Below are 15402 nucleotides of genomic sequence, written 5' to 3' on the forward strand. Positions count from 1 at the left end.
TGTGATCTATCCCCCCGTCTATTCCAACTCACAGAGCCCCATGTGTGATCTATCCCTTGGATAAAAACTCAATGAAACCATACATTACATTTCAAGGAATGGGATATGGGAAAAAGGAAGTTTTGTTTAGAAAATCACAGATACTGGTTCAACTGCATACCCAACGAGATACTCAACAAATTTTACTGACTGGCTTAAGTAACTATGGGGATATGGGCTGGTAAAAAATGCAGAAAATTAGGAGGGTGTTTACAACATGACTCCACCTGGGGCAGAGAAAGGCTTACCTTTGTTTTGTTCTCCACTGCAAGCCCGGGGGTGTCTGTGTCTGGTGGGTAGGCCACGGTCACATAGACATTGTATGGCTTCACCTGCATTTAAGATTAACATGTGCAGCATCAGTAACAAAACACCAGCTGGTAAGCTGCCAGGAGCACTTTATGAATCCTGCTCTGGTTCTCAAAGGGTGGGAAGGCCAGCAGGGCACCTACCAACACGAGGTTAAGGAATTCCTTGACACAAGGAGCCTTTAAGTAATCTCTACTCTGGCACAGTGGAGCTAAGTTATGGTGGTGGCTCTGTGGACGAGTTCTTGTCTGCCATGAGGGAGACCCAGATTCAAATCCCAGCCAATGCATCTACTGTGCAGTTACTGCCCGGTCCATCCGTGCTGGCTTGTGTGTTGCTACGATGCCAAACCGGATTCAGCAGAGCTTTGAGACTAAGATGAACTATTTCTGAAAAAGAGTCAGTGAAAACCCTGTAGGTCTTTAGTTAAACTCCAATCTACAGCTGACCAGGGGACAGCATTTTGTTCCACTGCAAATGGGGTCCCTGTGACTTGGCAGCAAACAACAAAGACATGGAAACTACGTTCTCCTGAGTGACTTCCAATCTTGCTGACCAGGTAGAGAGTCTGGGAGCTGTCCAGTTAGGATAACATAAGGCTAAAAACCACACAAAACTCGGCTCCTACTACACAGACACTCAGCACTGGTTTCCAGGCCTTGGGAGCAGCCTGCTCCTGAGACGGTAATTAGGCTGCTTCTGATACTCTGGTTCTGCATCAGGACACACAGGTCAGCAGGATTAAGATGTCGATAGAAAAGCTAAAGAAACATTTAGTGTGTTGAGATCATGGCCACCGCTTCTTCTGTAGGATCTTGTGCCACCCAGACCCACCTGTGGAATGATACCCATCCCGAGAGGTTAACTCACCAAGAAGCCCATCTACATCCAGTCTACCGGGACCCACTATGTCCTCCTGAGAACCCACGATCAGCCACATGAGAGCAGCCAGCATGTCCCACCTGCACACTCCCTTCGCCCAAGATGGAACTCCACCTCACTCCTTGAATCCTAGGGGCAGGTTCTTCACCTGCCCACCTCACCACCAGACCACTGGGCTCCACACTGAGCTGGCCTGTCATTTAGTGCCCCATCAGGCCTGCAGGGGCATCTCCTCCAGCCACCCCTCCCCAGGGCACTGGCCCACCTGGTTTCTCAGTGACCACTAAGTCTCTGTCTTGCTCTACTTTGCTGTCGGCTCACTTTTTAGTGACCAGGAAAACGCGGAGGGTCGCTGGAATTGGAGAGGCGGCTGTGAGCAAGTGGTCCTATGATTATCTTCAGGAAGGTTCACTAGGCAGAAAAAAATAGAATTCTGCAGCCTAAGGGCATCAGCCTCTTATCCTGCAAAGGAGCCCTGGTGACGCAGTGGCTAAGCACTCGAGTGAGTACTAACCAAAAGGTCGGCAGTTCAAACCCACCGTGGGAGAAAGAGGCAGTGTACCTCCATAAAGATGCAGCCTTGGAAACCCTATAGAGAATTTCGACCTGTCCTGTAGGGTCAGTAAGAGTCAAAATCGACTCAATGGCAATCCTTTGGCTTATTGTTTCTTCTCCCCGATCTTTGTTCTCCCCTGTTTAAAGCACAGCTATGAAGCCACTGGAAGGAACTGGAAGGAAGGGTCCAGAGACGTGTGTAAGCAGGAGACCCTGCCCAGCCAGCCTGGATCTCACAGTAGCAAAAGGGAAGTGTCTTTGTTGGCTTGGCCTTGGCCCCCGTGCAACTTGGGTGTGCCGGAGCTCAAGCACTCACTGTGGACAGGACATGCCGCTTCAAGGCCCAGCTACGCCCATAAATAGCTGGGCTCTGCTCCAAGCAGTGAGGTTGATGAACAAGCAATTTTTCTCCCACTTGTTGTTGAGACAGGGACTGAGAAAACGCTTCTCCCACGGCCTTGGCCTCTGTTGTGCATCGACCAGAGAAAACCATCGCAAAAAAATGCCAACGAATGGTTGTTAGCCTCCTCTCTGAAAACTGAAGCTGACTGCTTAGACATGGTCGGTTCTTTACTGCTTACCTGTCTCTGCCTCCCATCAGTAAGGGCTGGGATACGGAAGCTAATGTAAAGCCTTTCAAAGCAGTACTTCTCGAACTCACAGTTATGGCTGAGTTTCCCAAAGGTTAAGACAGAGCTATTTGGAACGTTTTTCTTATGAGGAAGAATCCCAGATGATAAGGGTTGGAAGAGACCGAGAGGCCAACTGGTCAATCCCTCCCCGGGTGCTGACACTATCTCCCAGTCTGTGGTTGGGTATCTAGTAGCCAGCAATAGCACCACGGATTCAAACTTACTTATTCATCCAGATGAATTATGATTTTTTGCCAGCACAGAAGGAAGAATTTGGACAGGAACAGAGCAAATATACTCCCTGCCCTCACAGAGTTCATAGTGTTCTGAAACCTGGTCAACAATTTACTAGAATCTAAATACACTAAACGGTACCTTACGCTGTTCTCTATCAATCTTGTTCAAGAGCCTTCAAGTCGGGCCCCAGCTCATGGTGACCCCATAGTTACAGAGGGAACTGCTCCATTGGGTTTGCTTGGCTGTAATCTTTACAAAAGCAGTTCACTAGTCATTTTCTTCCAGGAACCACTGAGTGGGCTCCAATTGCCAATGTTCAAGTTCACAACTGATCTCAAACCACTTACAGTGCCCGGAATCCTGCCAACCTCATGGATCTGTCAACCTTACAGATTTGTCACAGAAGGAGGCGAGGTTCCTTCGGTCTTGCTTGTTCTTGGTAAGATAATGTGAACTCCTAGAAATCTCCTCTTTTGCGAGGAGTTTAAGGACCAGATTGTCACTAACTGGTTCCCTCTTCTCCCCTTTTGTCTGTTTCTCCTTGTCCTGACACATCAGACATTCTCTGTCCTTCCTCTGCTCCATGTCCAGCCCATGATCATTCCTCCCTTCTCCCTGGCCTTAGCCTCCTCACACAGAAAGATGACCAATGAGCCAAGGTCAGCTTTACTATCAAACCAATCCAACTGAATACACCTAAGATGACCAACACAATGACAAGGCTTCTCCTGAAGTGGAATAAGGAAAGTAAAAAGGAAATGCCGACTTCTCTTTTGTTCGCATTCTACTGCCAACATCTCTGGATATACACCACCCTGGAGACCTGATTTCCAAAGATACCAACTTTTCAAAAATCTTCAAGAGGTCTACTTATAGCTACAAGAGTCAGTTAGGAAAAAACAAAACAAAACTCTACCAAGAAAATGCTGCTTCAAAATGACTCATGATACATAAACATTGCTAGTGATCCTGCCTTAGTTTGGGGGTGGGGAGGGAACAAGAAAGGCTTCAAAGTTAATTAAACCAAAGAGGATTACCAAAAGTACTTAAGAGTTTGAACAGTTCTAGAAGGTTCCACTCACAGCACCTGGTAAACAGACAGAATTTCCAGGTTTCTAGACACAAAACTGCAAGCTTGCAGGGAAACAGGAACTTTGATGCAATTTCTACTATAAATGAAACAACTGGTAAGATTTTGATTATTGAATTTACTTTCCTCAAAGTCTATTTTTCACAGGACATGTTTTGCTTTGTTAATGTTTGTTGGGTAAATGAGAATATTTGTTGTTGCTGTTACTGTCAGATGTTGCCGAATCAATTCCATCTCATAGCGACTCCATGCCACAGAGCAGAACTGCCCGTGAGGTTTCCCGGGATGCAATCCTCACACGAGCAGATTAGACGTCTTTGCCCACAGAGCCTGAGTGAGTTCAAACCAAGTGCTTAACTAGGGCTGGCGCTGTAGGATAAGCACTGGGCTGCTAACCTCATGGTCAGAGGTTCAAATACAACAGCTGCTCTTCAGAATCCCTATACAGGGTCACTAGGAGTCAGAACCCACTCAAAAGCACTTAATAACCACTATGGAGGAATCCGGTGGCACAGTGTTAAGTGCTCAGCTGCTAACCGAAAGGTCGGTGGTTTGAGCCCACCAGCTACTCCACAGAGGATTCATGTAGTAGTCTGCTCTCATAGGACACCCTGGGGGCAGTTCCACTCTGTCTTACAGTCTTGCTATGAGTTGAGACAGATTTGATGGTAACAGGATGAAATCTGGACAGAACCCAAGAACACCTGCAGTTGACAGCACCGCTCACACTGCCATGTGGGGCCACTCAGTTTCCATTCCTCTTTATCAGCATCTCTACCGGACACGCAGTGACAGCGTGCCACCACTCTGCCCAGACGAATGACTGGATGCCAAAGGCCTCGGGGCAGATTGTTGACTTCCCAGTACCCCCTTCACCCACCTGGTCTCTAAGACCAGTGTGTAGTACAGAGCCAGGTGAGTCACAGGGGTATCACCTGCCCACCTGCCACCAGCAGACAAGCCAGGAACCAGGTGACAGGGACTTTCCTATGACTTCTGTCACAGAGTTAACATGTGATGCAGAGCAGTTCAACTGATCAAAAAGTGACATATTCTCCTCTGCTCCACACAGTTCACACAAAAGTTATAAAAAGAAAGTGGCTATCTGCAAAGGGATGTTTTTAAGTGAAAACTGTACAAGTAGTGTCTGGTCCTTTCCAGAAACTTGCCAGCCAGCACATGATTTTGACGAGGAACATGCAATGCCATCTAAGTGTTCCCACGTGACAACAACACGGAGTCTCTTTCTCAGAACTCAGGTGTGACATTGGACACATAGTGACAAATATGTATTGTGATTTGAGTCCTACTGACTTCGTTCCTCCACAAAATGTATTATTAACTCCACAACAGTTGTTTAAAATAGAAATGTTAGTAAACCCAATGGCGTTTTGAGTCCAACTGTGCCATTTCACAGAAGGGAAAACTGAGACCAAGTCAAATGACATGTCTTAAAGCTGAGAGCGAGACAGTAGCTGATTCAAAGCTCTTCTCTCAAACCCATGCTAATTTTATTACTCAAACACTTTGACTGAAGGAAAGTGTCTACAGAATAAACCCTCTTGCTAGCCTTATCCAGACTGACACAGTATTAGACCAATGGTACTCTGAAGATACTGGTCATGCTATTGTACGAAATTAAGCAAAAAACCCCAGTCTTTCTGACTCTACCACAACCATCTCAAGCAATGAGAAGAGTTAACTATATACAACTTAGGGGTGAAGCCAATTCACTCTCAAGAATGTCAAGTCTACAAATCCCTAATTGAACATAAAGATATATGCAAAGGGCCCCCAAAGCTAAACTGTTCACAACAAATACCTACAGCAGAACACTGGTCAGCCACAGAGTGTCTGTTGAGGGGACAGCGAGCTCCTGAGAAAGGTGGTGGCTACAGAACAGTGCAAACATAACCAATGTCACCGAGCCCTAGACATGGAACCCACTCAATGGGCAAATGTTGGGTTACATGTATTTTCACCACAATTAAAAATATCAACAACTAAACAGGTACAGATATGGCTGAGCTGGGAGGAAGGAACAGATACAAACTCACCTCCATCTGCAGAGCTTCGGCCAAGCCCCTCAAGGCAAACTTGGATGAGGAGTAGGCGGTGAAGCCAAACAGGCCCAGCTGTCCAGCCTGGGAGGAAACGAAGACTATCCTGCCCACGCGGCGCTCCTTCATGGTGGCGATCACTGCGCGGCTGGGGTAGACACTGCCCAGGTAGTTGATGCTCATTAGTCTCTGTGGGGAACGAAACGGCACTGGGATGAGCAGGGCCATAGCCCAGACGTGAGCTCCGCAACGGATGCCCAAGTGGTCTGGGAGCAGGATCGATGCGGTGAGGGGGTGGATGACTACAGGCTGCTACCTGGCCCCGCGCAGGGCTGCGTTCCCAAAGGACGGCTGATGGAGGAGAATAATGTAAGTTCCATGGACTGTCAGAAGAGCAAATAAATCTGTGTTGGAACAAGTACAGCTAGAATTCTCCTTAGACGGCAAGACATCCTCTCTCATACTTTTGGCATGTTATAAAGTAGGACCAGTCCCTGCAGAAGGACATCATGCTTAGTAAAATGGAGGGTCAGTGACAAAGAGGAAGACTTCCAATGAGAAGGACTGGCAACAGTACCAAGAACAATGGGCTCAAATGTAGCAACCATGGCAAGGATGACATAGGACCAGGCAGTGTTTTGTTCTAATGCACAGGGTTGCTATGAAACAACCACCTTTTGTGTGTGATTTGAGAACCCTAGAGAGTCTGCCTTCTGCTTTCTTGGGTTTTTTATTGTTCCTGTGAAAACGCAACATTTTTTGGTTTATGAAATGTTTCTCTATGTTCCCTCAGTGAATCATCACAGCAATTTCTATGAGACTAGAGGCTTAGTTTCCATTTTACAGTTGAGGAAACTGAGGCTTAGAGACTTGTCTATAGTCTCAAGGTTAGTGCAGTATCAACAGGCAGATGGTCACGGTACTAAGAGCAAGACGCTGGTCTTCTAAAATTTCTACTAACATCTAAGTGCATCTTTTCTGCTTCAGTCTTTTAACTTATGGACTACCCATATTAGTAACCACTACGCTACCAGAGTGGTTACGAATCGGGCTGCGAACCTTAAGGTCAGCGGTTCCAAACTACCAGCCGCTCCGCGGGAGAAAGATGAGGCTTTCTACTCCCGTAAAGATTTACACCCTCTGAAACCCTGTACAGGGTCGCTATGGGTCAGAACCGACTCGACAGCACTTAACAACAACAACAACCCATATTAGTAACATTTTTACTTACTTCAAAAGTGCTAACTTCCAGCTCTTCAAACTTTCCTGAAAGTGACATTCCCGCACAGTTTACAAGCATGTCCACTGGACCCAGTTTCTCCTGAGCCTAGAAAAATTGACCAGAGCCAACATTAAGAAGAGAAAAATCACTCTGAAAACCAATGCTAATGGGTAAAATCCACAAGACTTATTAAATCTATGAAATCCTGGTGTGGCACTGCAGGATAAGCACTGGATTGTTAACTGCAGGGTTGGTGGTTCAAATCCACCAGACACTCCTCGGAAACCCTACACAGGGTCGCTACGAGTTGGAGCTGACTCTTTAGCACTTGGCGTTATTTTTGTTAAAAGCCATCAAATCAGTTCTGACTCCCTATACAGGGTTTCTGAGGAGCAGCTGGTGGGTGTGAACTGCCAACCTTGTGATTCAAACCAACCTTGCAGTCCAGTGCACTATCCTGCGAAGCCACACCAGGTTTAACAACAATTAAATCTATATATGAGATTTAGCAGCTCTAAGCCACACGGTGAAATGGTCAGAACCAATCAAAATGCAAGTGAATTCATTCCAGCTAGCCTCTTACTTGTTTGATGACGTTCTCAACTTTGTTATAGTCTTGAGAGACATCAACAGATATACAAAGCACGACCTGTTGAAAGGGGGGAAATATGTATTTTTTTTATTAAAGACAATTCTTTTTCAATGTAAATTATGCTCAATTTTATAGTGACATGAAACAAAAAGTGTATGAACTGGTAAATGGAAAACGGACTTGATCTGCAAACTTTCACCTGAATTGCAACCAGTAAAAATAAAGAACGGAAAAAAGTAAAAAGCCCACTTTTGAATGCAAAATGAACCCTGATGGTGGTGTAGGTTAAGCACTGGACTGCTAACTGCAAGGCTGGTGGTTCAAAAGCTCTGCAGGAAAAAGATGACGCTTTCTACTCCTATAAAGATTTATAGTCTCAGAAACCATATACAGACTCATTCTGAGCAGGACTCAAATTGATGGCAGAGGGTGAGCTGGTAAAGTTGTTTTAAAAAGTAACCATAAACATAGTCATTTTTTCCCAAAGAAACATAAAAAAGGGCTGACTGTTCCCGTGAAGATCAACAGGCTCAGAAATCCTAAGCAGCAGTTCTACTCTCTCTCCTACTGGCTCACTATGAGTCGAATCATCGCGATGGCAGTGGCTCAATGCTTGGTGCTTGTTAAACGTAGAACATGCGGTATTTGAAATCTGCTGATAATACAACTGTTAAAAGTTAAATTTTCTTGGCAGTCTTAGCAGTGAAGAAAGTTTTAAATATTAAAAAAAAAAACTCCTCTTAAAATGCCAAATAATCTGCAGGAGGGGAGGGAGGACCGGACTGTGGAGGGGAGTTGGGAACAGGGGTTTTGGCAGAAATGTTCAATCTCTTGACAAGTGTACAATCCAGACCAAGCAAATCCACTGCAGGCAAGTCAGTTCCGAGTTACAGCAATGCGTGGGGTACGGCTGTAATCTTTACAGAAGCAGACTGCCACATCTTTCTCCCACAGAGTGGCTGGTGGGTTCGAACCGCTGAGCTTTCGGGAGCATTTGAACACTAAACCACTGCGCCACCAGGACTCCTCTCACAAGCATCTATACATCGGTCACAAGCTACCGAATGACTGCCCCAGATGAGAATGCTTTACTGCACATAAACCATACCTCAGTAAAGTTGTTAAGGAATACAGTGGTTCTGTAGGGCAAATACTGGACTGCAATCCACAAGGTTGGAGGTTCAAGCCCACAAGCTGCTCTGAGGAGAGATGAGGCACTCTTGCAAAGATTGACAGCCTCATAAACCCTATACAGGGTCGCTATGAGTCAGAACCAACATGACGGCACTTAACAACAACATCAAAGTTGTTAAAAAGGAGCCCTGGACACTATAAAATAAGCACTGGACTGCTAACCACAAGGTCAGCAGTACAAACCCACCAGCTGTTCTGAGGGAGAAAGATGAGGTTTTCTGCTCCTGGAAACCCAAACCGTATCTATACAGGGTCACTGTGAGCTGGCCTCAACTCATGACATTGGGTCAGTTGGTAAAGTTAAAAAGAGCAACAATAATCTTAATAACTTTTTAAAAGTAAAACGTGTTTATTGAAAACTGCTTTCATTCACTTATTTATATTCGGATATGAAGTAGAGATTTTTACTCAAAATGTAAAAGGATTCCCCAAATTCAGTCAGGACCAGGAATAAAGGAGAAGGCGACTTTAACAAGGTTTTGTTTGTTTGTTTTCAATATGTTTCATTTTTGTCACTGTTGAGCATACACAGGGTAGAACACACACTATTTCACCATTTCTACACGTACTTTTCAGTGACAGTGACTCAAATCTTTGAGTTGTGCAACATTCTCAGCCTCCTTTCCTGAGTCGTTCCTTACATTTCACAGAATCTAATCCTCTGAGTTGATGGTGCCAATCTGATCCAAAAAAGAGCATTCTTAGAAGAACACAATGCTCACAGGGGATACTTTGTACAGGCTAAGCTAAGCTATTGTTGGTTTTAAGAAGACTTCCAGCGTAAAGAGCAACCAGTGGTGTCTCGCTGCCCAGAGCACAAGAAAGCAAAGACGCAATTATAGCTCAATGGAATAATGGACCACATGAACATCAGTCTCAGTGACCCTGAAACCCAAAGAATTACCAACTGCTCTTAAAGGGATCCCATCAGAAGGACATGAATAGAAGAGGAGGAACATGCGGAACAATACTCAAATTCATTAAAAATAAAAAAAAAGGCTTACTGGTCGGATAGAGACTAGTGGAACCCCGAGACTATGGTCCTTCGTCACCCTTCAAGTCTAGAACTGAATTTACCCCCGTGGCGTTATATCCCGTCAAACAGGAGTGAAATCCCTAAGGCGGAACAATATCACTAAAGGACACACACCTGAGAATAACCCATCCTTCAACTGACAGCAGTGGGCCAAGGTCAAAGTTCAGAAAGCAGGAAGCATTAGGAAAGGAGGAGGAATGGAAACAGGAACCCCAGGGAGCATGTGCGATTAGTGATGATGCATTGTGGGGATTGCAGTCCATGATGTGAAACACAATGTGTCTGAATTGTTGACTGGAAAACTGATTTGCACTGTAAACCTTCACCCAATTCACAATTAAAAGTTGGTGCTGTTTTTTACTTCATCTTTAAAAATAAACTAACAATAACAACAAAAAAGAAGATTTCAGGGATATCTTTGGTTTAAAGATTATTTCAATAGTTTCAGGAGTTCATCTAGTCTCAATAGCACCAGAATGTCTAGATTCCATGAGAATCTGGAATTCTGTTCTGCCTAATAAATAAGTTAAACACAAAACAAAACAAAAAAACCTTAAGCAGAATCATGGCTGGGCCCGGCTCTGCTGTGATTCAGTACTACCTTTATTCAAGATATAAGTAAACCATACCTACTTCCAAAAGTCTCGTTAGCTGAGGTCCCTGTTCAGAGGTAAGCCCGGTGGCAGTTCAACTGGACTTGGCACACTAATGGTACAACCAATGGTCAATCTTGGCCTGGGGGAGCAGATCCTGGAGCCAAATCATAGCTGGTGCATTCAGAAGCTTAATATTCCTGACCCTGGAACTAGACAAGCTGCTCACAGATTCTCTAGACAAATGGTCACCAGATAGCATCCCCTAGTGTCCTTAACACAGTGCTCAGGGTTCACTGCACAGAGAGATGATGGGGCACTGCTCAGCCTGTCCTACCCCTGAACACAGCTACACTTAGCCTCAGCGGGATAGGAGAATGTTACACAACAGTGAAGAATGAACTACAGTTGACTCTTGAACAATGAGGAGGTTAGGGGCAAAGACACCCCCCAGAACAGTCAAAAATCCACAAATAACTTTTGACTCCCCAAAATCATAATCACAAATATAATAACTGCCTACTGGTGACCTTACCCACAACACAGTCAACTGAGACACAGTTCACACGTTACATGCAGTTTACATTGCATCCACATAGCAGCTGCGTTTTCAATACGAGACAGGGATTTCATCAAACGCGCACAGCTCTTGTGCCTGCTGGTGTAGCTGCAGTGACGGGCTACATGAATTTCCACTTGTTTTTTTACAGGGGTCCTTATGCTGGTTTCATTTGTCTCGAAAGGGTGGGCAACCACAGCTGCAGACCTCGATCTACGGTACATATTGAGCAATTCAAATTGTTCTTGTCCTGGTACGACTTCACTCTGCTTCTTGGGTGCACGTCCACCACCACAAGGGGTACTTCTTTTGGGTTCCACGGTATTATTAAAAGTTTACGACATTGCACAAAACACAATGAAAAACAAGCAAAAACAGCAAGAGATCCCTTTAACTGTGATCTGCAATTCAATGGAGAGAAGAATTGCTCACACTGAGAGGATGAGTGTGACACAGCATTGACACACACACGCAAAAAAACACAACTTCATGAATAGGTGGCTGCGTGCAATTCAAACCTGTTGTGCAAGGTGTCAAGTGTATCTATCTGCATGTAGCAACACAGATGAATTTCAAAAGCAATACTGTATAAAGCAATCAAGTAACAGAACGATACCTAAGAATGATGCCAGACAAACTGATAAAGACAGACAGTACCGATTTGTGACCACTAGGCACTTAACAACAACAACAACAACAGGAATGGGTAGGAGGCTGGGAAGAAACAGAAGTGATTGCCAACAAATACAGGTTTCTAGATATGACTGTGGCTAGGATTGCACAACTCTGCATACACAAAAAGATAGTGGGCTGTACAATTCAAATGGGTCAATTGCATGGTATATAAAAAATATCTCAACAAAGCTGATAGAAAAGAATGGTGCCAAACAGCATACACTTAAGGTTGTACTGACACGTGGTAACCACCCAACAGGAAGAACAAAGGAAGGTCGACAGAAAAAACAGGCTGATGGCTGCATCTAGAGGAGACAAAAGGATGAGCGGCTGTATAGCACACATGGGGCTCCAGCGTTCTGGAACATTCTAGTTCTCAAGTTGGATGATGTGTATGTGGCTATTCACTTACTATGCTTTAAACTGATGTGTAGTTCATATGCATGTGTGCTTGTGTGTGCACCCTATTTTATTCATTTAAAAAAAAAATTCCATAACCAAAATGTTTTAAAAGTATACAGTATCCACCAACCCTTTCTCCTTAAAGTATCTGTATGCAGTCTGTTTAAATAAATAATTGGAATAAAATAATTTTCTAGTAAAACATTCTGCAATTGGATCATCTGTATGTATGTGCACCAAGTCTATACATTTGGGGAGGGGGGAGGTGAGAGGGATAATAAAACTGAGTTCCTATACAATTCCAGCAATTTCACCTTTTTAAAACACTTTTTATTGTGAACTGAGTGAAACTGAGCAACTTTATAGTCAACAAATCCTACCCTTAGTTTCATCTCAATGATTGAATGATTGCAATCCCCTCCCTGTAACAACAGTTACCCCGCTTCCTCCCTGTCCTTCCTGTGTCCAGTCCACCCTCCTGCCCATAGCTTCTCAACTCTGTCCTTAGGAAAATGTTGCCCTTTTGATCTTGAATGACTGACCATTCCATGATAGTATTGGCGTGAACCACCCCCCACCCCATTAATCTATCTGCCAGTCCTTGGCTGAAAATTGGGCCACTAGGGTGAGTTCCTTGCCAGACAATTTCACCTTTAAAAAACCAGTCTCCAATATACATTTTAATTAGGAAAATCCTATATGCTTTCAATGCATTATTCAAAGTTGAAGTGGGCCCTCTTTTCCTGTAAACAGCTGCGGGTTGGTTGGAACAGCAGGTGTGTCCTGCACACAGTGATTTACCTGTTTGTCATTAATAGAGTGCTTTTCAATCTCCTTCTTGGCCTGCAGCAGCTTATCCTGAAAGCAACAGAGAACCATTAGCTCTGGTGAATGTCCATGTGTTAGTCTGGCTATTTCTAAGGAAAGTAAAATCAATTATTGGTTAAGTAGTTAGTAAATTCTAGAAAACAGCATCTGTCTTAACAGGCGCGAGCCCCTGTCTACAGGGGAAGGGAGCTATAAATAAGCCATGGAGAAGTGCATCTAACAGAGTACTGCCAAAACGCACGTCCACTGAAACCTCAGAATGGGACCGGGTTTGGAAATAGGGTCTTTATAGATGTACTCAGTTAAGGGTTGAGATGAGCTCATACTGATTAGAGTGGGCCCTAAACCCAATGAGAAAATCCTTTTGAGAGACAGACAAGGACACTGAGGCACAGAGAAAATAACTGCATCAGTGAAAGGTAATAATAATTAACACTAACTTCAAAATCTCAGTTAACAGTATTAATGAGTGTGGTTACCATACCAATTCTAACAAAATGTTTTGATCTCACATTATTCAGCTATGACAGGAAACAATAAACATGCTAACATGCAAAGCTTCACAAAGCTCCAGATATATAATTCCATGTCAACAGTGTGTCCATAGAAATGACCCTCAGATTTACTGCAACAGGGGTAGGAATGGTATAAAACTGCCCAGTATTTTCCTCTTCTATCATAAAAGTGCACAGAGTCCTCTGGGTGGGATCAAACTGCCAACCTCTTGGTTGACAGCTGAGTGTGCTGACCGTTTGTACTGCCCAGGAACTCTTAAAAGAGGACAGGAGGTAATAAATAATGAGTAATATATTTCTACGGAGATGATCTCTTGATAAAACTTGTTTCTCAAACTTCTTAACTTTTCTCAGGCCCAATTTCATTATTCATGGTATAAATGAACTATAAGGAAAAACACTACAATAAAAGGTACTCAGATACCCAATTCAAAAATATCCTAATTATGAACCCTCCATACCACATGGATACATTGATTATATGAACCAAAGGGAAGGGTCCTTCTGAAAGATATAAAGGTCTTCTACCCAGGAATGTCTCCATCGTTGAGTTATTGCTGTTTCTGTGTGCTGGTGGGTCCACTGTAATGCTTGCAGCCCCTATAAGCTGGAGCAGAACTACCCTGTAAGGTTTCTAAGGTTGTGACCATTAGGGGAACAGACTGCCTCATCTTTCTCCCAAGGAGTGGCTGGTGGGTTCGAACAGCCAACGTTTTTGTTTGTTGCTACCAATTGAGCACTTAAGCACTGGGCCACCAGGGTTCTTTTCTATAACAGATACCATGCTATTAATAAAGATTATGTACAACTTGACTTGGCCAAAACTGGAGTGAACAATTCCATTTGTCCATGCCAGAATGGTCTTGGGTTTATTCACCCCTGGTGATGTAGTGTTTCGTTCTGCTGTGCATAAGGTTGCTATGAGTTGGCACCAACTCGATGGCACCTAACAACAACAAACAAAGTGATGCAGAGACTTCAGTTATGAACACCTGAACAGTGGGTCACCCTTGCCTTCTTTCTCATGTGTCTTGTGTCAGATATCGGCGTTGTGTAAACCTCACAAACAATGCCATTTTGTTAAATGTGAGTTTCCATTCATGGAAGGTGACTTCAATGCCAAAGCAAATTCACTGTTAGAACAGTTAAGGAATAAATACAAGATAAGGAGCTAATTCTGCCTACGGAAGCAAATGAACCCCAAATCTCCAAGGAATGATGCCAACCTGCTGTCACCATCCTCTCCTTCAATGCTACATTCATTCATACATTCACAAGTACATTTTGAGCATCCGCTGTATGCCACGCCACCACCTGTCTGTCATTTTGTAGTGGCTCGTTTGTTGCCAGGATTGGGAAGCTATGCCACCAGTATTTCAGATAGCAGCATGAAACCAAAGGTAGACAGGTTTCAGCTAAACTTCTAGACTAAGCCCAGGAAGAGAGGTGATCTGTTTCTAAAACGTAACCAACAAAGACGCTTTGGGTCACAATACAATATTATTCAATACTGTGCTAGAAATTTCACTTAAAGACACAGAAACAGATTCCATTCATAACCTGGGACTGCCTGCACAGACAGACGGTTGGTACCTAGATAAATATTTGTTGAGCTGACCTGACTTCAACTAAGTCCTTGCCCTAAATACAAGAAGGAATCACAGATCAGGAGTGAGAGCAGCTTCCAGAACAGGATTGGTGCTAAGTCTTCCAGAGCAGCCTCTGTGAATAACTTCATGTAGGAGAAGTTCGTTAGCAGTCAAGCCCCGGGAAGACTCACCTCATTTCGAGCAACCAGAGTGATGAATGCTCCTTGCTTATAGCACTCAATAGCAACACACTTTCCAATGCCACTGGAGCCTCCGGTCACCTAAAAACAAAACAGAACGGCAAAGAATCTTCTTAGCACTGCACACTTCCCTTAGACAGAAACGGCCATCCAAAAGTGCTTGGTGGAGGATGCATGGAGGGGGTTGTAACCA

The 15402-nt window shown here is 44.1% G+C and overlaps 1 protein-coding gene across 1 annotated transcript in view; it reads right to left on the reverse strand.

The window, feature by feature from the left end:
* KDSR (3-ketodihydrosphingosine reductase) overlaps positions 1–15402 on the reverse strand; it is a 43470-nt gene that overhangs the window by 19185 nt on the left and 8883 nt on the right. Inside the window, exons 2-7 of the mRNA XM_006837535.1 lie at positions 15201–15290; positions 12879–12935; positions 7610–7675; positions 7036–7131; positions 5802–5993; positions 288–371 (exon numbers count right to left, since the gene is read on the reverse strand). Coding sequence (XP_006837598.1) covers positions 288–371; positions 5802–5993; positions 7036–7131; positions 7610–7675; positions 12879–12935; positions 15201–15290 — 585 coding nt within the window. The remainder of the gene's footprint in view (positions 1–287; positions 372–5801; positions 5994–7035; positions 7132–7609; positions 7676–12878; positions 12936–15200; positions 15291–15402) is intronic.

Source organism: Chrysochloris asiatica, unplaced genomic scaffold (assembly GCF_000296735.1).
Source record: "Chrysochloris asiatica unplaced genomic scaffold, ChrAsi1.0 scaffold00021, whole genome shotgun sequence".
Lineage (NCBI taxonomy): Eukaryota > Metazoa > Chordata > Mammalia > Afrosoricida > Chrysochloridae > Chrysochloris > Chrysochloris asiatica.